Here is a 23,457-nt window from a genome sequence, read left to right on the forward strand (position 1 = left end):
GAAACCCCAATGAATGCTCAAACGCTTGAAATTAGCATCATAGAGATGTGGCAAATGGCCAGTACTATGCAGGGTGTGCTTCGTGGTTCGATGGACAGGACCAACATCTGCAATACGTCGAAACTGAATAGCAAACATTTCTAGTGTAACGCAATCCAAGGACAATGCCAGGCAAAAGTTTCATTATGCCAGGGCCATCATAAAAATGAAAAAGTATCATAACTGAACTAAAATGACTATATATATATATATATATAATTGAAATTCAACGCGATGTGAAAAAGCGAAGAGGAAAGGGTTGGGTTAACTTATCAGACAAAGTTAGGCGTACACTTAAATAACAATTGGGATAAGGGATACACAAAATAAAACTACCCATTGACATATTCAAAGTGTATTACTTGAACAAAACCATTCGCTAGCCAGCTGCAAAACTTTTCATTTTTCATTAGCGCTCTCTTATACAGCACCAGTTACATTCCTGTTTTTAAAGCCAATTAACGATTATGATTGTTTACATCTTTTCTAGCTGTTTCTCTCAACTATTTTTAGGACCATGTATGTGGTGCTGTTGTAATACCAAACCAAATGTTGCAATTCTCTGATTCTCTAAACCATCTATCATCAAGCTTACCTAACCTTAAATTAGAAATATTACTGTTAGATATTTGTTAAAACTGACAGAATATAATTTTTGTATCATTAAACGATATTGATATCCATAACACATTACTTATGAGAAAATGTAGACCACGTAATATAGACTGAACAACTAACATGATAACAGGTAGTGATAAATATATGATTAACTATTATTCTGTTTAAATTTTAACAATGTTAAATTATATATTTCATATGAAAACCAATGTACTGAAAACCTTTAATATGGAAAATAATGGATAGTAATTAAGTTGGAGAGCGGAAAAAACCCAACAACAGATTTGCCAAATTGATTTCTTTTAACTGGAAAACAAAATTTAACAAATAAAAATTATGTTCATAAAATCCAATTGCAAAATACGATTACATATTTAGCATTATTTTAAAACTACACTCATAATATAACAATAAAGTTTAACTTCTTTATGAGAATTCCACAATTTTGTGTTTTTAATTATAAGAACGTGGAAATTTTGAAAAAGTACTGTAAGCAAAGTATGATTACAATTTCTAAGCAATTTATTAATGATATCTGGTTGTTTTTGCGATTACTCACTGCCTTTGAAAATTTTGAATATAATATATTTATATTTGTAATACCAATAAAATAAAGAGTACTATTCCTATTACTGTAGACTTTCAGTAATTCTTGACCATCAGGTATTTTGTGGATTTGAATATTAAAATTAAAGTACTTATTTGGTGTTGTGGAATTCATTTACATAAAGTAGTCTTTATGAAGTGGATATACATAGATAAATATGTCCCCTTCGAAGCAAGTTAATTATTACAAGATTTAGTTACAAGCTTAAATTAAACAACAATAAGCAGTTTACTGATTTAACTGAAGGGCTGAGAATTACAAAAATAATCAAATTATTATCTCTATCAAATACAAATTAAAACATACCATAATGAACCAAAATTTATCTACTTAATTTAATGTTAAAATAAAGTGTTATACAACCCTTCAGCACATTTTAAAAATAGCCAATGAAACAAAACTTTAGTCAGTCAACTCTCACTGTAAGAAGGGAAATAACAGAATCCACAAAATCACCAAGGCGACATGGAAACTGTACGAACAAGATCGCAATATTTCCAAGTACACATGCAACATACGAGGTAGTGTCATGAAGCTATTCTCACACAATAACCAACTCCCACAACTATGGAATGTAGTACAAAAAATTATTTGGATTGGATTGCAACATTAAAACAACAAAACTATTGAAGATATATGACCATTCTACAGGCATTTAAAAAGAAACCATGTCAAAACTGCAGGTGAATGTTGCTTACTTTTATAAAGTTTTTTTTTCCGTTCACGTTACAATATCTGAAATGGACGAGATTGGCAAATCAAAGTGTCTGGGATTAGTGAGAGTTAACTGTCTACTAACTTCAGTTTTGTTTTGATTTTTAAATACTGCATTTTTATTGCATTACACTTGACTTGCATAAAAATCATAAACGGACATCGAAACAAATACAGTACTACACATACTACTTGAAATGACAAACAACTTACCATTCTATATTGGAAAAACAAATTTTGCTTTTATTCATTTCAAGTAGTGCCCAAACATTGAAACTGCTATTGAAGTAAAGTAGGAGATAGCAAACCATGTCTCATTTGTGTTTTTGTACCAATATGCCAATTATCCACCGTTAACAGATTGCTACTCCCACTTTTTCTGCCTAAATCAATTAATTACAATAGATAAATATACCTAAATAAACAAAAAACAAAACTGTATCATGAACTTTAAGTGCTATGATTACATTACAAATATAATGTTGATGGTGAGACATCACATTTTAAAACCTTTATAAATGTAAGTGCATAAAACACTCTCGGTATTTTATAGCACATGTGATAGCTGAAATTGCTTATAAGAAACACGATATACTCCGTATAAAACGAAATAAATATCAGCAAAGGACATGTAGCTGGCAACTAAGTCCACAGAGCTGCCGGGACCCACTGAGTACGTTTCATTGTTTAGCTTGACAAGCAGCTATTCATCGTAAGCACTGATATATGTTGTTACTGAACCGACGTAGAGAGACTTCTAGTCTCCCTGTACTATAACTAGAGGATGTATTTTTACATCGACAATGACTTGCGATTACGATATAATTATTTAAAATAAAGAACAACTTGCACAGCTTTGTTGCACTTAAGGTAAATTAACATTAATCTAAAATATAACCATTCACAAGTCATTCAACACAAATGTTTGGAAACTATATAATGCCATTTACAAGTAGAAAGCCAGCAAATGCAGACTGAAACTGTGTATGCACACCAGTGAAATCTCATACACTCATTCATGATAATTATGATCATACATCTCGAGTTACTAAAACATGTACAGTTATTTCTACATATTAATATTATTTATATTTCAAATCGTAATAGATTTCCTTGATAATTTACATAGATTGGACAACACAACTGTATGTATACATTTTCTTTACAATCGAGAGCAGTGTTTGTTAAATTAATACCATTAGGCTAATTTTTTTTTGTTTTTCTTTTTTCTGTTAAGATAGAAACACAGAAATTAATTTTATAAAACAAAACGTATCAATTGAGATATACTTTTATTTCAACTGAATAAAAAATGCTATTAAAATACAACAAAACGCTACTAGTCTAAATACTAACTAAACTGAACTAAAATTCAAATTTTGGAAAATTACAACAAAAAACCTATTTCTGCTAAATATATAGATATACATATGCATGAGGATAACATTATAGTGTTATTAAAAATGCTAACTTACATTATATTTCATGACATTGAAATCATACCACTTTCTAGGTTGAAAACATTTAACTGATTCCATTGGGTATCTTAAAAACTAAACATTGCATATTATTTGCATCCACTTTAAATTTCCAAAGTCAAATCGAGACAGGAGTAAATCAAGCACCCCTACAAGAGTACGATACTCTTTAAATTAACCATTGTCATAATTTATATACATCAGTGGGTCCCTCGCTAATCAACAATTCTTTCATTTCAACTTTAAGTAGAAAAACAAAATAACAGCTCTCAGGCACTTAGATGCATCCATGTATTAAGTTTTGCCCCTTAAATTTTACGCATTATATTATGTGCATTCTGACTAAGTTCAGACGATTAGATTTGCTCATTTTGAATTGTCATAGTTCTACTTGAAATCTTGGGTTTTACATTCAATTAATGTTATTCATATGACAAAGAACGCTCTCCGATATTTCACAGTTATATGAAACAAATAAGTCACAATAGATGAACAAGCATCTGTCAGGATATCTAGTTCCCCGTGAGGATATTTTTAATGCCCAAGTCATTGTATTTCTTCCAAAATAATGTAAGTTTATTTTGGGATAGTTACATCTATGATTCTATAATGAAGAATATTTCTATATAGAAATGGCATTATGCCAGTGATTAGTTCATTTGTTCCAACAATCATAGTAACCTTACCTCCTATCCGTTACCTCTCAATTAACATGAAGATTATAAGATAAATAGAAACAATGTCTTAGTTTGCAGATTACCGGGAATTTGTTATTTAATATTGTTTATAGCTAGACATCAGATTAACAAATCAATGTCCAACTAGAAATATATGTAATATTTATAAATAAATATATAACACATCGCATTAATCTTGTTTTACTGTAAAAACTGTATCTCGAATAATCAGCTAAGAGTACCAAAATTTCAATATTATCTATCAATAAATAAAAAATAACATCAACAAAAATGATATATATAATCTTCAAGCTAACATGCACCTTGGCATTATCACATTTCGACTAACTTAAAGAAACACTTTGCATTGTGTCTGCTTTCTCTTTCAACAACATCGTGATAATAACAAACTATTAGAAAAATAGATCTTATGTTGATATCACAATCAACACTTTTCGTCACTTAATATGTAAATGAAGATCGTCGAATCGAACAGTTTATGAGCAGCTTAGAAAACAATTAACAAAAAGTGCCGCTCTGAATACAAACCGACGCTAACAAATAAAAAAATATCACTTGCAGATTTTCAGTCATAATCTGTAGGTTCCTTCTTGTCTGCTGATCAGTCTTCTTGAGGGTAGTCTTAGTGGATGTCACAAGATCATCACGATAATGTTTCTTGTTTTCACTTTCACACTTAGTGGCAGTATGTTGTAAAGTCTCAACATTTCGTAAAAATTTTCGTAAAAAATTACACAAAACTAAATGGTAAAAAATACAAAATTGCGCACAAAACATAAGAAGAGTCTGTGTGAAACTACTAGCAGCTTTTCCATCTGAAAAATAAATTAATTACATTGCAGTTTTGAAAATATTACTACGATCATAGATTTATTACTAATTAACAACACTGGAGAATATATAAATAAAAATCAAAAAATAGGTAGGCTGTTAATTAGAGCACCATCAGTGTTGTATAAAAATCTCTATACATTTTATTAATTCTAAACAGGCACCCACAACAGAAGTTATAAATCAATAAACATTATATATTTATATATATATATATATATATATATATATATATATATATATATATATATGACTACTTTATCATTATATTTCAATCATAGATACTTTATGACTGTATTTGAATTTTACGAAGACAAAGGCAAATAAAACTTCTAATTGGACTGCTGGTAATGTTTTGCGATGCATTTTGAATGCTTAAGTACTGACTACTTAGTGCAAGTACAAAAGACAGTATTAATTCAAACATTTTAACATCAACAAGTAGGTTTGTATAATCTACCTGGGTAGACCAACCTAGAAAAAAAATTAAATGTTTACATTACAAAATTGAAAACAGTCAAACCAGGATTAAAAAACTGTCTTCTGCTATAAAAAAAAACCAGAAAATTAGACTTATTATTGACATATTGAAATTTCCATTTTATGCTGCATCTGTACTAATGGTGTCAAATGTTCAGGGATAAAATGTACAGGCTTATGTAATATGCAAGAGAATGGTGCTCTTTAAAGGGACAAACCATTTGACTGAAAGCTGGACTTGCCAATTAAGAAGAAAACATCTAAGACATGAGAAAACAATGTAGAAAAATACACAGAAAGACTTGAAACCGTACAATATCAGCTTGGAGAAACCCAGGCTCAACTTTAAAAAGTCGTTATGAATAAATAACCTAAACATTTTTAAGAATATTACAGTAATCTTTGTCAAATAAATTAATGATAGAAAATCAAAGAAAAACCAAATAAGATATAGAAACTAAAATTGAAAACTAAAGTAACATTGTCAATTGGGTTAAATCAAACAATCTCAAACAGTAAAAATACTCCATCATCTGAACTTCATGTCTAATTTTTCCTATTTGAAGTCCTAAACATGAATTAAAACATAATCATATAGAAAATATATTTTACTATGAATTTTTACCAGCAGACTGAAACTTTTCACAAAATTTACACAAAAAATAAAATGGAGCAACTGATCTAGTCCATTGGCACTATTTACCTGCCAATCTCTCTCATTCCACATTTTCCAAAATCCTAAAACGAGTAGTGCTAGACCAACTTGAATGGTACAACTCTTTACTCTGAGAAAATATGTTTTTATAAAAGACACAGGGTGTCTAGCGAAGTAGCTTGAAGAAATTCTTCGACTTTTCTGTAAAAAAAGAGAATTTCCAAATCCTACTAACAATAAAATCAACGGTTTTTTAAAAGTTAGTTTTATTTATATATAATGTAAAATATAGTCACAAATACTGATCAAAATACAATTGTATGTTTAAAAGTTAGTCAAAAGCTAATATTTACTTGGACAAAAGTTGCAAGTAGATCAGTCAAAATTAAAATGATGATATGTGAAATTAGTATATTGGGGTATTTTTGACCTTACAACGCGACCTTAGAAAGTTCCAGAAGGTCTAGAAAACTTGTCTCAGCTACTTGAGATATAGCTTAATAGTCTGTGGAGGTACGACTGACTATCTGAATGAAATCTCCGATGAGTGCTCATAGTAAAAAAAGAGAACAATCAGAGCTCTTAAAGGACTAAGACCATTGGACATACACCGAGCAGCCTTCTAAGAACTAAGATCTGCCTTATAGACAGACTGTTATAGGGCTCTACACAACTACAACACACACACGACACAGGAGCAACTTCCTCCTACATCAACATCATCCAGCCTATTTGAAAAGAAACCTTCATATCCAGGAGCAATATTCAATATCCTACCCAAATCCCTAAAAGGATTGTCAGAGAAGTCCTTCAAAACTTCCCTGAAAAACTTGCTGAAGTGTCCAATCTACAATATCGAAGATTGTCCAATGGAGGACACAACTTTTGACAAACACTGATACATACACAAACTGTAACACAAACATTTATGAACTTTGCTCTGTTCTCCAAGAATATGTGCAATAAATATATACTCTATTCTATTTAGTGCAAAACTTACTTAATGTCTAATTATCAACTTTGGCTGCAGCCAAAATTTGCTTCACTCCCATTGGTCCATCACCTTCTCCATTCATCCCAGGGATGTCAACTGCAACAATCAAGGAATATATTATAACAGTTACTCTTTCAATTCCTTTTCAAGTAGACGTTAATACAAAATTACCCTATTTCAATTTCTTATCATAGTAGAACTTATGAATAATTTAAATGTATTCAAAACATGATCCTCCGAGCCCCAAAACTATTCCCTGTTTACATATAAGAGGGTTATCCAGAAAAAGTAAAGTTCATTACAAAGTAACTATTCAAGCAGCGAGCGAACAGCACAATGTACATGCGCGCAGACTCCCTAGCATGCCTTGAATACGAAATGACACCATTTGCAGTGAAATCATTGTGGAGTGTATATATATTAATTAACATGGAAAGATATGCAACTGAAAAAAATATTATAAACTTAGATTTTAGTTATGTATTAAGTTAGTTATTCATGTTAGGAAGAGAACAGATTACAGACCTGTTACTTTAGTGTTACTGAATTTTTGTACCATTGAACAAAGGCAAATCTCTGAAAAAAATCCTGTTATCTTACCAAATTTTAAAAAAATAAAATAATTTATAAATAATATTTAAACATTAATTGATACTAACAAAAAAAAGTGTAAAAAATTATTATTCATTAAAACTATAACTGAAACACATATTGTTAATTACCATGGTCTGTAGCGTCCTCGAACTGGACAGAGGAGGCATCTCCAGCACCGCCATTCATCAACTGTTCAGTGCTGGAAAAGACATTCAGTAGATCATCATGATTGAAACATACTTTGATTAACAGTATCAACAACTGCCTTATTCAGCCATCAGCTATAATGTAGTAGATCCATTTGACATTGTTTCTTGAAAATCAAATCCACTAATAATAGTAAACAAATACAGAGACCAATAATTCAAAATGATAAACAATGGTGTGTGGAACAAAACTAAACGATAAAAAGCTACAAAAAATAAAGGTAACTTACTGTGTGAACCATAAAGCCCAGTAATAAATATTTGGAAGAATCCTAAAAAAGGTTTTAAGAGAATACTTTACCTTTTATTTTATTGTATATTCTAAATTCAACAAACTTATAAAAGGGCATTTATTAGTATTGTTCATTTTACAGAGTGTCTACTGTTGAGGTATAGCTAAAATCAGTGACCATTCAAGCAACATATCATTTCCAAAACTAAGATAATTTGTTAATTAGGTTATGTATCTACGGATTCATATACAAAATATCTACAACACCAAAACATGTTCCAGCGATTTAAACATAAATATAGAAAATACCAACTGCAAGATGAATATTATTTACATAAGTCGGATAGTTAGTTAATAAGGCTATCTACTTGTGTTTTTCAAACACAAAGTACAACCAAACGCGTTTTAGCGATCAGTAAATATACGCAGCCGACTCATGACCAATCATGTATGTAAATACAGAACTACAAACTAAATATGGTTTACAAAATTTAAAAAATTGTGTAATTATGTTTGTAACCTATCTAAGGGTTTTCATAAACATATTTCAAACGCATATTTTCACAATTGGTAATTTGTGTAATCCGATCAGCTGTCGTAGGGGAATGTGCACAGTATACCGGATGATGCACAAACGTAAATATAAAAAAATACTAATTGCAACCAAAATACTATTAACAAAACATCAGGCGATATTAATGAGTCTGTAGATTCAATTGCCGAATCCCTTCTATCGCTCCTTGAATCCTAATCTTTGTTGAAGATTCCATGGATTCAAGCTTTAGCTTCGACACATAACTAGTTATAAATCATTATGCTATAAAAACATATTTTAAACAGAAAACTTGTGTGATAAAGCTGTAATCCAAGACTTTTCCTGGACTTCAATGACCGGTATGCATGTTTTAGCATGTGACATGAAAAACTTATTTGAAATCAATGAAATATTCAAATTTTTAAAACGTTAATCACAGTCGTTTAATCATTGGTTGGTGGTCTTAAATGGAATTTCAACTATGGAATGAAACTGTTACAGGCAAACATAAATATATAAGCTACATTTAATTTCCATTCTTACCCTGAAAGTAAACCCATCTTCTTCTCAGACACATCTTTGTTCATCAATATCTTCTTCTGCTTGTCATCGATTACATCGGTTGCAAAAACAGTCTCCCTAAAACATAATACATTGTAATCTAACTAATCATTATTCTATTTCACCCTCACAATCTAATAAAAGATCAATTGTGTTGATTTTATGTTAATACATTGAAACAGCTGCTTGTCCTCTATTGCTGGTTTTGTTCATACCCTTAAATCATAAGGATTTTCAGTTTTTTCTTGGCTTTTTTGTAAACAAACCTTATTCATAATTTGATAAAATTAACTCAATTGTACTTTTTGTATTTTGTAGCGTATTATATTGTAATTACACATAATATGTCTACAACTCACAATTTATTAATATGTAATTCAGATACAATGTGACAGAAATCAATTTAAAAAACATTTACATGTGTAAATAAAATAACATTTTGAAAAAGTTTCCTAATAAAAATTATATAAAATAGACATTTTTTTAGGCTTTTTCCACAATCAAATTTACTTATCACTGACAAAAATGTCACACCCAACAAAATTTATGAAAACTGAAGTGGTCCTAAGATTTAAAATATCATTGTTTTGGAGGTTTTACTTCAATGTTAGTACTTCAATAACTGTTTGTGAGGCTTTCTTTAAATTTATCTTATCATCAAACCAACACTGAAAATGAAATGGCTCTTTATATTAATAAAATAGAGATAAATCAGGTGGTTCTCATATATCCACCTCATGGTTAGTACTAATTAATAGTTACCCTGTTGCAGGAAGTACGACTGACATGCCCCTTCCTTTAGTTGTCTTTTTGGTGGGTTCTCTCTTGCCTCCAGTAGGTGGCATCATACGCTTCTTGGTCTGTAACAAATACATTAATTTACCATGGGACATCAGGAACACAATTATTCCAGGGTTGATGGGACTAAGCCTATTTCAGATAATCCAAATTTCCGATAAGGTGGGGACTGTGACTAAAAACTTACTTGTGGTTAGTATTGATATAAAAACTTAGTAGCAACATTACGTACTTACCTACATGAGGGACAGTGTTAAATAGTATAATATACAGCATTAAAATAAACATTGACATGTAGATTATTTCTTGGAATGCAAATTTTAAGAAAATATTATTACCTTCTATACTAATATGTTAAAAAAATGAAATTATCTTACCAAAGGGCGGAACCCTCGTCCCTTTCCTTTGATTGGATTGCGGGGATTGAATGTTGGCCTGTTGCTGCCACGATACATAGGGTCTCCATACCCACCCAAGCCACCCACGGATGTTACCTGATAAAAAACAAACTCTCAACATTATTTTAATTTTAGCATTCTTAATCACAGATTCGTGCAATTTTCAACTAGCCATAGCCCTACTTTACATGATATAACATTAATATGTATTGGTATCATCTCAGAAAATGTATTACTGTTATGATTACTAATAAATTATTTTGTGTAATAATTTTGTACATGAGATGAATGTCTAACAATTCCACATTAAGTCCCAATTTTCAACCATTACAGTATTATATTTTATACAATTAACTCTTTTAGGCTGACACTTTATTGGGAGAGAAAGGCAAAAAAGGTCATGGTTAAATGGGTGCAAAAATCCATGAAGACAAAGGAATTTCTACTTCATTTTTTAAGTAGGCTTTTAATAAAAACTTAACTTTTTTAACTGATCATGTTTTTTATTTGAAGAAGTATGTAAATATTGGAAGAACATATTTTGTTTATCTATTATAATAAATATAGAACATTGCTTTTAACATTTTTTTATACACAATCTATAAGCTAAATTCAATGATAGCAAATAAAACAAATTTGAAGTTCCTTTCAAGTTCCTATCTTTTATAAAAGTGAAGTATTGACAATTATAAGAATATGAAAGTTAAATTATTAGTATGGATGGTTTGATCCCAATACTTAATATCTTGTTACTTAATGGTATCGAACATTTCATTTGATATGGCAGTATTTAATAACAAAATTATGAATAAAACTATTATAAGTGCTTTAAATATGCTTGAAAGGTCATGATACCACATTAAAGAATCCACCCAATTTCCAAATAAGTATATTTGTGGACGACACCTTATTTGTAGTTACACAAATTACCAATTGCTAAAACATGTTATTGTTGTTCTTTCCATATAAAAAAAATATGAAGATAACAAAATTATCAAATTTCCATAATTTTTATAAATATTTTGTGTAGTTTGTATTTTATTTTCACCCCTCAAAAAAAGCCTGCTGGTGTTCATAGACTACAGTAGATCGACAATGGAAAATTACAGATTATTTCAATGCATTTTTGTCAAATTTTATGTATGAAAACACTTAGTGCTGACATATATTACACTAAACATACCTGTGGTTGAACCATAACTGATCTGCCTACTCCGATGGGTGCCAGTCCATAGTTAGGGCCCCAGGAACCGACAACAACACCTGCGATTTCCAGCCTGCCGCCCTGGTTGGTGGAGAGCGGTCTGCGAGGTAGGCCTCTCTGAGAGAGCCCCCCCCTTAAGGCAAGACCACGGCCGGCTCCAGGGTGTGCATTGCTTATGAGTCCTGGTGGCATCATATTTGGTGGCCCCATATTGGGGTGTACCCTTGGTCCCGCTCCTGCAACATATCGTCCACTATAGTTCACTGACAAAATTAACTTTAAGTGTAACAAAAGCAGAGATCACCATTCTGAAGTGACTGCATGAACACTATAGTTCACTGACAAAATTAACTTTAAGTGTAACAAAAGCAGAGATCGCCATTCTGAAGTGACTGCATGAACACTATAGTTCACTGACAAAATTAACTTTAAGTGTAACAAAAGCAGAGATCACCATTCTGAAGTGACTGCATGAACACTATAGTTCACTGACAAAATTAACTTTAAGTGTAACAAAAGCAGAGATCACCATTCTGAAGTGACTGCATGAACACTATAGTTCACTGACAAAATTAACTTTAAGTGTAACAAAAGCAGAGATCACCATTCTGAAGTGACTGCATGAACACTATAGTTCACTGACAAAATTAACTTTAAGTGTAACAAAAGCAGAGATCACCATTCTGAAGTGACTGCATGAACACTATAGTTCACTGACAAAATTAACTTTAAGTGTAACAAAAGCAGAGATCACCATTCTGAAGTGACTGCATGAACACTATAGTTCACTGACAAAATTAACTTTAAATGTAACAAAAACAGAGATCACCATTCTGAAGTGACTGCATGAACTTTAATGGTTTATGAATACTAATTTGAAAAGTTTGTTACCACAAATTGTATCCAAAACTATTTTGAAAATATTTTTCTAAAACTCAAAATAAAAAAAAATGTTTGGGGCAGTAAATGGATTATTAATATCCTAAATTTAATAATAATTCTAACCATGAAAATATTATTTATCTGTCAATAGGAGGCTATTAAAACGTACATAAAAAATTAAATTAAAATAACAAACTGTACTTATAGATATGACTGTCCCAGACCGCATGTAATGCTCACCTTGGACAATACCCGGAATAGGTGGCCTAGCGAACTGTACATTGAGGCCTTCGAGCACAGCCTGACGCATCCTCTCCACTTTCATGACCATCCGTATGCGGTGGTTGCACAGCTCCATGATGTTCTTGACAACTGCTGCCCTGGACAGCTGATGGTGGAACAGTTTACCGTCGAAGAACAACCACGGACAGCACATGAGCCACGGGACAGGCGCACCACAAGCGTCATTCACCAGCAGTGCTGTCTCCACCCCTTGCATGAACATAGTGGCCAGCTGGACTCCTCGGCTGCTCACCACTTGTAACTGTCATCACAATCACAATGTACAGTCTGTTTTACAAGTGATTATTTCAGAAAAATTAAGTTAATATCAAATTAAACCTAACAACACATTTAAATTTAAAAAACTACAATAATAGTAAAAATTTATAACCACCAATTTGAGATGTAAATTAATTCACAATGAACTATTCATAAAAAAGTATTATAAATTACTATAATAAAACAGTTATTACAACTATGCATACTTTCATAATATTATGTTGCATTTTATTAAGATTGTGCTATTTAAGACTTCACTGTTTACAATGCTTGTAGTTAGTTACCTGCAGATCTTGATTTAATTCAGCATTCATCAGTTCAGGCATGATGGCAGTGGTGATAAAGGCATCTAGTTCTGGCTTACGTAAGACTTTCTTCTCTGGGAAAGACATCATGTACCTATACAGAAATTATTACTTACTTTCAGAACTATTTATTTGGTTACAAAACAGTTCTTCTACATGTCAACGAGTTTGTAGATTTATATGTAATGTATAACGATTTCATTATAAGTGTTACATGACAACAGAATACAAAAACAACAATATTTTAATCATTGAGTCTGAAGACAAACTTTCCAACCACTTTTTGAAAGCAAATGCATATAACTTACCCAGGTTTCACAAACAAGTCCCCAAGTTCCATTTGATGTTTCTGTTTAGTTGTTCAGGTTAAGTCATTTTTTGTGCGAGTTTATATTAGTATATATTAAATTAACCCTTTTACTGCCGGCCATTTTTTTATTGTACCAGTCAAAATTGCCAAGGAGGAAAATCACTGTTGTGCATTCATTTACAAAAAATGCTGTATCTTTTTTATTTTTCATTAGATTTGCATGAATTTTTATTTTATTTACTCGTATTTAAATGCTGTTTTTTAAATAATAAAAAGACATTTTAATTTGAAACAAACACATTATTTATTTTTAAAAATGATATAAATAAAAAATAAATAAAAAAATAAAAATTGTTTTTGGCATCTGATAATTTATTTTTAAAATTATACTAAAATTATGAGCATGATATCATTATAAACTAGAGCAATTGCTTAGAACATATACCAAATTTGAAGGTGCTACCTTGAAACATAACTGCACTATGAGGATTTTCCCAAAACTGGTAGGCCTCCTCTAGGCCTACCAGTGGAATTTGAAGGTAAACTTATCTGTGCCACATCCCCCTCACTATCTAATAACTCCTCATTATCTGATGGTAAGATACAGTCAGGATCGTCATCAGTGTCATCCACATCACTTTGATTGTCATCAATAGCCCTAACAATAATATCAGATTCGTTCTCGGCATCTGAATCTGACAAATTCTGAAGGAAATCGTCACTTAGTTCGTCTTGCACTTACTTATTGTTCCCTCACTCACAGGAGAGTTAGATGTAACTCTTTTTACTCATTTTATCCTTGATCAACAAAAGTAACACTTCAAAAAACTTTCGATAACATTGTAAACAACAACAATGAACGAAGATTTTAGTAACATAATCCGATCATCTGGTTTTGACAGCTGTCTAGGTAGTTCGTCAATTCTAGTCAAAGACGACAAAAATAGAAATCCAAAGTTCTTCAAATGGCTTCTTTTATTATCCTTTGCTCCTAAACAACCAAAATACCGAATATTTTGGCATTTGAACATAACAGTAGCCAGTAACGATAAAAAAAACAGACGTCCGACATATCGGACGTTGGCGTTTTCGGCAAAAATGCCGACGTCCGATATGTCGGACGTCGGCAGTAAAAGGGTTAATAAAGTTTAATTCAGTTATTCAACAATATATTAAATATTTATGATTGTAATAAGGGATATCAAACAGAGTCCATAATTCTACTAATTCTTTACTAAAAATACTCATTATGAAACTCATAATAAATCTATCATAATATTTTTATGATTAATTTATTTTGTATGCTTAAATGATTTATTGCTGTCAAGACAACAAAGACACTATCCATCCAGCAATCGGGTTCTGACATCCCTATACATCCCTATACTGTTTTACATCCACAGCTTTGAGATGTGTCACAATCCCAAACACTGTTCTAAAACAATTAAATTTGATTAATAAAGCCAAAAAACCCCTTTTCTTTGTTTACTTACTGCAATCAGCTGACATAAGACTATTGAATATTACCAATTTTCCTCAAAATTAAATAACTATAATAAAAGACGATAGAAAAAAGTGGACCTTGTTTTGTCTACAAAGTTCTCTATAATAGTTACTTAGTTTAAATAATTTAAAAATTGGCCAGAAATAGTCAATAGTACTTATTAATTTTTTATCCATGCAATATAATGAATAGTATCACTCTTATAAATATTACTATATTACTAACATAAATTGAATAATAAAAAATTAGACAACGAATCAATAAAAGTATGGAAGTCAGAAACACAAGGTTGTGAGTCGGCACATCCATATAATGTCAAACAGAGTCCATAATTCTATTAATTCTTAACAGGGCAGCACAAAAACATAAACAACTTATAGTTATTGTTATAGTTATAACAACATGTTATTGTCTTCAACTTTATAACATTGACAAAGCGAAAGAAGACGAAATAAAAACTCGAAAAAGCTTGATAAATAAATATAAAAGGATTTCTTCAGAGTTCAGCTTAAAGTGCTTTCAATTATTATAAGAGGTTGACAATTATTATACCTGAATAATGAGATGATATTTACCTCAGTACTGTTGCCATGATCAAGAGATGTTGAGGTACGTAGTCAGGGTTCAACATCAATGCAGTGTCTGAGCGCATGCATGTCAGAAAAGCCCTCAATCTCCTACGTTTGTCATCGATTGTGGTCCTGAAAAATTGCAATGAGTTAAATGAAATGTGATTGCAAAAGAATAAGTCGTTTAAGAATTTTAAGTAATTAATGGTCAGAGATTAGAAGATGGCTTTATTTATTAAAATTGTATTAAACTAACACAATCTCTAATAAAAATGTTCAGAAAAAATCTTGATCAGTACAAAAATATTTCGTTCATCTCTGCAAAATTGAATGTAAGAACGTGTAATGTGTACAGAGAGCAAACCATAAATATCACTTGAAATAAGCAGAAAACGTTATTAAGTTAGTTAAACAAAAGGTTAATACATATTTCTAGCTAATTATGTTCATTTAATCAAATAATAATTGCTAATCAAAACTTCCTACAACTTTCGAACAAATTAAAAAAATGAAATGTTAATAACAACCCTATATACTTTGTTTTCTATGAAACTAGTTCAATTCAACCACAAATTATCATGGAATGCTAATCAAAACTTTCTACAACTTTCAAACAAATTTTAAAAAATGAAATTTTAATAACAACCCTATACACGTTTTCTTTGAAACTAGTCCAATTTAACCAGAATTTATCATGGAATAAATCTTAACACTAGAGTGTTTTAAGTTGTTTATTTATTAAAAATAATTATTGTTGTTCTATGGTATCAAACATTAATATTTTGGATTACACCAAAGAAACCCCATCGGTTGTAAAACTTCAAATGCTCCTTGACATTGCCAATGTCAATTGAAGCCAATTATTGTGGTAATACAACCTGATCATACTGTCTTGATCTACTGTGATCACAGCTGATAACAATCACATGCTAAGAAGGATGCGCATGTGCATGTGCATGTGCATTACGCATCTTATCTTTCTAACCCTTACTGCCTGCGCACTATAGCTTATTGTCCAGTACTAGACTAACGTTCTGTGATCTAGTAAGTGTGTATGTTGAATACTTCTGTCTTACTTTTAGGAAATTCCACTGTTTTACTTTTAAATTTAACATTGTTTATTAAATTATGACAATGCACCTGTTTGTACGAGGGCTGTTTTTTTTTTCAACTTCCGATCGTGCCGCTAGATGGTTGGGCGAGCGGTATCGGCCAGCAATGCGCGGCAGTCGACTGCGCACCTCTCCCACTACAACCTCACTCATTTTCGGACGGCCGACGCCATTTCCAATTTATCTAGCGACACATAAACATGGCTACCTTGATAGAATCTCCCGCCAAGTGTGAGTTGAGAAGTTTCATTCGTTTCTTGCAAGCTGAAAGGTTATCTGCAGCAGAAATTCACCGTAGAATGGAACGAGTATACGGTGAAAGCTTTATGAGTGACAGTGCAGTGCGTGATTGGTGTAGGAAATTTAAAGATGGACGAGTTGACATTCATGATGAAGGGGGGCAAGGACGAAAGTCGGTCGCAAACGAAGACCTCGTTGATCGAGTTGACCAAAGTGTAAGAAGCAATCGAAGGTTTAGCCTACGATTACGGAGCTATCCAATCAGTTTCCTGAGATTTCAAGGTCAGCCCTATACTCTATCGTAACTGACAAGTTAGGCTACAAAAAACTTTGTGCGCGATGGGTGCCGAAGATGTTGTCTGATGACCACAAAGCTCGGTGAATGGCGTCAGCAACATCTTTTCTGAACCGTTATGAAGCTGATGGCGAAGATTTTTTGATCAAAATCGTGACAGGAGATGGGACATGGGTTCTGTACGACACCCCAGAAACGAAACAGCAGTCCCAACAATGGATGCATTCAAACTCTCCAAACAAACCCAAAAAATTCAAAAAAAAAACTTTCAACAACAAAAAGATTATGGCCACCGTGTTTTGGGATCAAAAAGGTGTATTGCTTGTTGAGTTTTTAGAGCCAGGTACCACAATCAATGCGGAAGGATACTGCGGTACGTTACAACGTTTGCGGAGAGCTATCCAGAACAAAAGGAGAGGAATGCTCACATCGGGAGTAGTGCTCATTCATGACAACGCCCGTCCTCACAGTGCTGCTTTGACAAAGCGTCTTCTTGACGGTTTTAAATGGGATGTTTTTGACCATCCAGCGTATAGTCCTGACTTAGCGCCGAGTGACTATCACCTTTTCCCGGAACTGAAGAAGATGCTAGGAGGGCAGAGCTTCCGAACAGACGACGCGCTGCGAGACGCCGTGAAAAACCATCTCAAATCACTGGCGGCAAACTTCTATGAAGAAGGTATTAAGAAGCTTGTACCCAGGTATGAAAAATGCCTCAATTTAAATGGCGATTATGTTGAAAAGTAACTAATAATGTACCTAACTTTTGATAGTAAATTTATTTAATTACTCTCCCTAGTTTTATTTTTATACCACATCGGAAGTTGAAAAAAAAACAGCCCTCGTATTACAAATTGTAATAATGTTCAAATGTAATGTGCAATAAAGACTTTGACTTTGACTTTGACTTTGACTTTGATCTGTTTACTTTATTTAAATTCTTTTTCTAATAGCCACAAAAATAAAAAACGAGTTATCTTGTAACATACCCAAACCACAGTCGCTGAATCGTAGGCACTCCCCATCCAATCTGTTCAGCAGGAACAATGTCAGCCCGTTGATACTGGTTACTCTTTGTCCAGATCCACTCACGTATCCTCACGTCTGGGGGCTTCGCGTCTACAAATTAAGACAAAAATAAATTGTCAAAACCATATAATTGAAGTGAAATAATTTACGAGTCCATGTGAGTATAGAATGCCAATGACTTACACCCATCTTATCAATTGTCACACATTTAATTAATTTTAATTGTTATAACTTACCGGCTTTACTGTCTTTACTTCTTGTTGCCATATAATTATGATGATGAAGATTGAATAGAATAGCATAGACCATTTGTCGGACTGGTCTGTAGAAGTGATGAATACTGGGAATTTCCTTGTGGCTTTCGTCCTCCATTACGACTGGCAGTTTGATTTCTCCCTGAAAACATGTGAACAAATCAAACGTTTAGATCACATGTCACCGTGATAACGTAACTGCTACAACATGGTGACTGTCAGTTGTCACAAAAACATTTGTGTATAAGCTACCTGTGTAAGAATTTGGTAGATGCAGGGTGACATGAGGCCCTTGTTGTGACGTTCGCTCACAGTCCTCATCACCTCTGGAGGGACAGTAGGCAAGGTAATCGATACCTTATCTTTCTTTCCTTCACTGTCTGACTTGCTCGACTTCTGCAAATAATGATAAATTCCGTTAGAATAATTAATAATAATACGAATAAATATATTCCTAGTTGCAAATTTCTAGTAAAACCCACATTAACACATGCCTGTCTACTGTTTGATCATAATTATGATATCTCAAGTACAAACTGACCCGTAAATTTGAAATTCTTTCTATACAGAAACATCGAGTAAAACCCACATTAACACATGCCTGTCTACTGTTTGATCATAATTATGATATCTCAAGTACAAACTGACCCGTAAATTTGAAATTCTTTCTATACAGAAACATCGAGTAAAACCCACATTAACACATGCCTGTCTACTGTTTGATCATAATTATGATATCTCAAGTACAAACTGACCCGTAAATTTGAAATTCTTTCTATACAGAAACATCGAGTAAAACCCACATTAACACATGCCTGTCTACTGTTTGATCATAATTATGATATCTCAAGTACAAACTGACCCGTAAATTTGAAATTCTTTCTATACAGAAACATCGAGTAAAACCCACATTAACACATGCCTGTCTACTGTTTGATCATAATTATGATATCTCAAGTACAAACTGACCCGTAAATTTGAAATTCTTTCTATACAGAAACATCGAGTTCAATGATGGTGCTTGTGTCTTCATGACATTTAGCTGAACATTGTTTATCCAAAACTGTTGACTATAAATGACTCTCCACAAGGAGGTCGAAATATTTTAAGAAATGGATTGTGCTCAAAATGTCCGCCACACTGTAAATCGGAAAACTTATGTCAAAGTTATGACATTTGATTTTTTTAAGCAAAAACTAAAAATTTTGTTAAATGCTGCAGGAGTTTCACAAAACCATTATCAGACTAAGAAGGTTCATAGTTAGTAGTGAAAATCGCTGTTTCAAAATCACTGAACTTTCAAAAATTCCCCAAGCTTTAGTTCATGAAATTGATATAAAGAAGCTTGGCTAACATAAATTTTTATTGCAGGAAGCTTCATAAAACCTTACGAATGACAAAAATAAAGATTTGCTGCATTGTTAAATTTCCTTGAAGGCTACTATAAAGATAGTAATGAACTTTCGATCTTATTGTTACAGGTGAAGAAACATGGGTGAATAGTATTAATTGTGAGAAAAACAGTATATAGAATGGGGACACACATTCTATAGATACACCCAAAAAATATCTCCAAACTGTCAGTCAGAAGGATTACGTCATCCTTTTTCTGAGAAAGTAAGGAAGAAATTGCAAAAACTACGGTGGGCATTACAAATGCTTCGATAGTGATGGGGAACTTCACACCCGCGTTAACCAGTAGTTAAAATCTCGGGTGACGGATTTCTTCTCAGATGGAATCGAAAAACTTGTGTCAAGCTATGGTTAAGTGCCTTGTTTTTAATGGGGATTATGTTGAAAAATGGCCTAGGATTGTGGCTTTATAATGTATATAATATGTTTTTCTTTCACAGCCCTTGTATCTCAAAAATTGCCAAAAAGCTAATATCAACTATTTAAAATAAAAAAAGGTCAAAAGATTAGTTATCCCTACTACTCATAACCCTAGCCCTAGCTGAGTGGATCGAAGCCAATTACTTCAGCTTCTGTTTGACAAGGCCTTCTTATCACATTACGACATAAATATGAAGGATAAAAATGCTTTAATAAAAGTAGGACACTTGCATCTAACAGGTGAGCCTTTGAGTAATTTTGTTAGTCAAAGCAATCTTTTAATTCTGTATCGTAAAGTATTTGTGTATTAAGAGCATTAAGTATGTAGATCTTTTATGTTTCAGAGAAAAACTTCCATCACATAACCGAGCACAGTAAGTATTGCATAGACATGTACCAGTAAATTGTGTGTGAACAGTACATAGCTCTGCCATCTAGCACAATGAGCTGAACGATAGCAGTCCAGCAGCACACCTCATTCAATATATTTATTTCTCTATTCATAATCAATCTTAGTATTTATCAAACCATATAGAAAAGGATAAGAAGATTGCAAACATATACCGTGATTATAAGTTACAAATACTCTTTAGCTACAGCAATATTGGCAAATGTGTAAAATCATATTATCCTTTCAATTGATCTACCACCAAAAATAGATTTTACACATAAAGAAAGTTGTCTTACAAAACATCTAACAGCATTTTTTCACGTTTAAACAATTTTTTAGATAATCCATTTGAAGTTACACACGTCTGACTTTTTCATTGAACACGACATGATGTATAATGAACTGTTTTTTTTTTTTTTCAACCAACCAAATTTAATTTAACCAATTATACTTAATTTTATGAGAAATGTTTATAGAACAACAAATTATCAACATTGTGAGAGTATTTAAATAGAATAATATTTAAATAGAGTTTTAAGCAAAACAGAAGGAGAAATTTAAAAGGTGCAGATTCAGAGGAAAATGTAATACCACCACCACCATTCCATGCTTCTCTTAAATAATATTTTGAGTTAAATTGTTGTACAATTGTTGACAACACATCAAAACTACAATTAATATTATTTATTACACTTATTATCTCATTTTTTTAAGTGGAAAATTATTAACCCTTTTGCTATTGACGGCTCTTAGGAGGTTGTCACATGTGTGTGACATACATGTTTTAAAAACTATTTATTTTGCTCTCATACAACCTCATATCTTTACAGAACAGACTTGTATGGAATTGAATCCAAATCAAAATTAGACTCAATTTGACAGTTGAAAAAGTGCTATTAGAATAATTTTAAAACTTGACATAGGAGATTCTTGTCAGACAAACTTTACTGAAATGGGATTTTCAACTGTTCGATTTTTTGACAAACTAAAAGACATTCATAATTATAATAGAAGAGGAAAAGATATCCTAACAATCAAATCACATAACTGTTATAAAAAAATTCCCACTTTTAGGTTTGAAATTTACATGCATTTACCTCCTAACTTAAAAGAGAGCAAAATGTGAATAAAATAATAAAAATGTAAAACTGTATCTATTAGGTAAGGCATTGAGGAGTATTTATTGAGGAGTATTTTTCTTGGTCATAGAAATTTTAATTGTTAAATAATGCTACTGGTACATACAAAATAAATTTTGTGAATAATAAATTATGTAATATAATTACTTAATTATTTAGCTTTTTAATTTTTGTTATTGCTTTGATGCTTTTGAACTAAAATATATTATTTAAATATTTAATTTTATATTTTATTTATTATTTTAAAATATTAGATCACGCATTCAATAAAGTTTAAACAAAAATACGTAATTTTATAAAACCATGTGTTATGAATTAAAACGGCCTAAGCAGTTTTTTTCATTAACAGCAAAATATCATATAGCAAAAGGGTTATTATTTATGAGAAGTAAAAAATAATTAGTTTATTTAAATTTTAACTAATTTTACTTTATGTTTACGTCAATTAAATAAGAATTTCAAGGCCTAACAGTCCCATAGGCCACAACACCAGCCAAAGCTTCTTTGCCTTGAAAACGGAAATAAAAGTTGTATCTAAAAGAAAGAGATTTTGAAGATGATTAATATATGATTTGTTCACCTGTTTAACCTTCTTCACTTCTGGAGTGAGTCTGGCTGGTGAAGTGGCACTAGAGGAACTACTCGAGCTACTTGAACTGAGGAGCAAGTTTTGTCGTCCATTTGCACTGCTGCCGTTCATGGAATTCAAAGGTGGGATGTCAGTTTCGCCTGAATCTAATTCTTGAGTTTCTTTCAAAGCCGGTTCATCGATAATAATTTCTGGTCCTGCGGTCAGGCATGCCGTAGCCTCCTTGTACTTTGTTAGACTGTCGAGCTGCAACATAGTCAACTTTTGTTACGTTACCAATAATATTATTTTCATTATGTTATGACTTTGTAAGTCTTACATTTAATGTAAATCTTCTTCCAATTTCTAGAAACTTTACTTTACACTCATTGTATCCCTCTCACTTTCTATTACTTACATAGACTTTAGTGATTTAGGTTATTACAATTAGGACACTATCACATTTTAGTGGCTGTCTCTGTAACGAAGGACTTGGGTATGTATCCAACGTAATTGTTTATGCATTGCTGCGGTGTCTGCTCCATCTATGTGCAGACGTTTGTTATTGTTGCTCAGTGATAAATGACCAGACTAATGTTTGTTTTTCTCACAATACTTGTGTAGTTGTATAAATATTTCCTCTATAAAAATACATATATTTTATATTTATTTATTGATAATGTAATATTTTCTTATCATGGCCAGGGGTAGTTTGAAAATCTTTCAAACACATTTTTATACAAGTAAATACAAATATTCATTTTTTTATAACTTATAAGAACATCATACAATCTATCAAATAAATGTAAAAGGTAACCTCTGT

General features: G+C 31.9%; 1 protein-coding gene across 2 annotated transcripts in view; it reads right to left on the minus strand.

Annotated features, from left to right (window-relative positions):
- Positions 1-378: 378 nt before the first annotated feature.
- Positions 379-23,457, minus strand: part of LOC124357567 (constitutive coactivator of PPAR-gamma-like protein 1) — a 45,091-nt gene continuing 22,012 nt past the window's right edge. The window contains exons 8-21 of one of the 2 annotated variants that reach the window (XM_046809487.1): positions 22,647-22,901; positions 18,956-19,099; positions 18,686-18,845; positions 18,410-18,539; positions 15,780-15,905; positions 13,370-13,484; positions 12,765-13,068; positions 11,622-11,878; positions 10,418-10,534; positions 10,005-10,102; positions 9,225-9,320; positions 7,837-7,907; positions 7,121-7,210; positions 379-4,969 (exon numbers count right to left, since the gene is read on the minus strand). In XM_046809487.1, coding sequence (XP_046665443.1) covers positions 7,128-7,210; positions 7,837-7,907; positions 9,225-9,320; positions 10,005-10,102; positions 10,418-10,534; positions 11,622-11,878; positions 12,765-13,068; positions 13,370-13,484; positions 15,780-15,905; positions 18,410-18,539; positions 18,686-18,845; positions 18,956-19,099; positions 22,647-22,901 — 1,956 coding nt within the window. In that variant the 3' untranslated portion in view covers positions 379-4,969; positions 7,121-7,127. The remainder of the gene's footprint in view (positions 4,970-7,120; positions 7,211-7,836; positions 7,908-9,224; positions 9,321-10,004; positions 10,103-10,417; positions 10,535-11,621; positions 11,879-12,764; positions 13,069-13,369; positions 13,485-15,779; positions 15,906-18,409; positions 18,540-18,685; positions 18,846-18,955; positions 19,100-22,646; positions 22,902-23,457) is intronic. The other variant, XM_046809494.1, reaches the window with a different exon arrangement.

This window comes from Homalodisca vitripennis, chromosome 1 (genome assembly GCF_021130785.1).
Source record: "Homalodisca vitripennis isolate AUS2020 chromosome 1, UT_GWSS_2.1, whole genome shotgun sequence".
NCBI classification, from domain to species: domain Eukaryota; kingdom Metazoa; phylum Arthropoda; class Insecta; order Hemiptera; family Cicadellidae; genus Homalodisca; species Homalodisca vitripennis.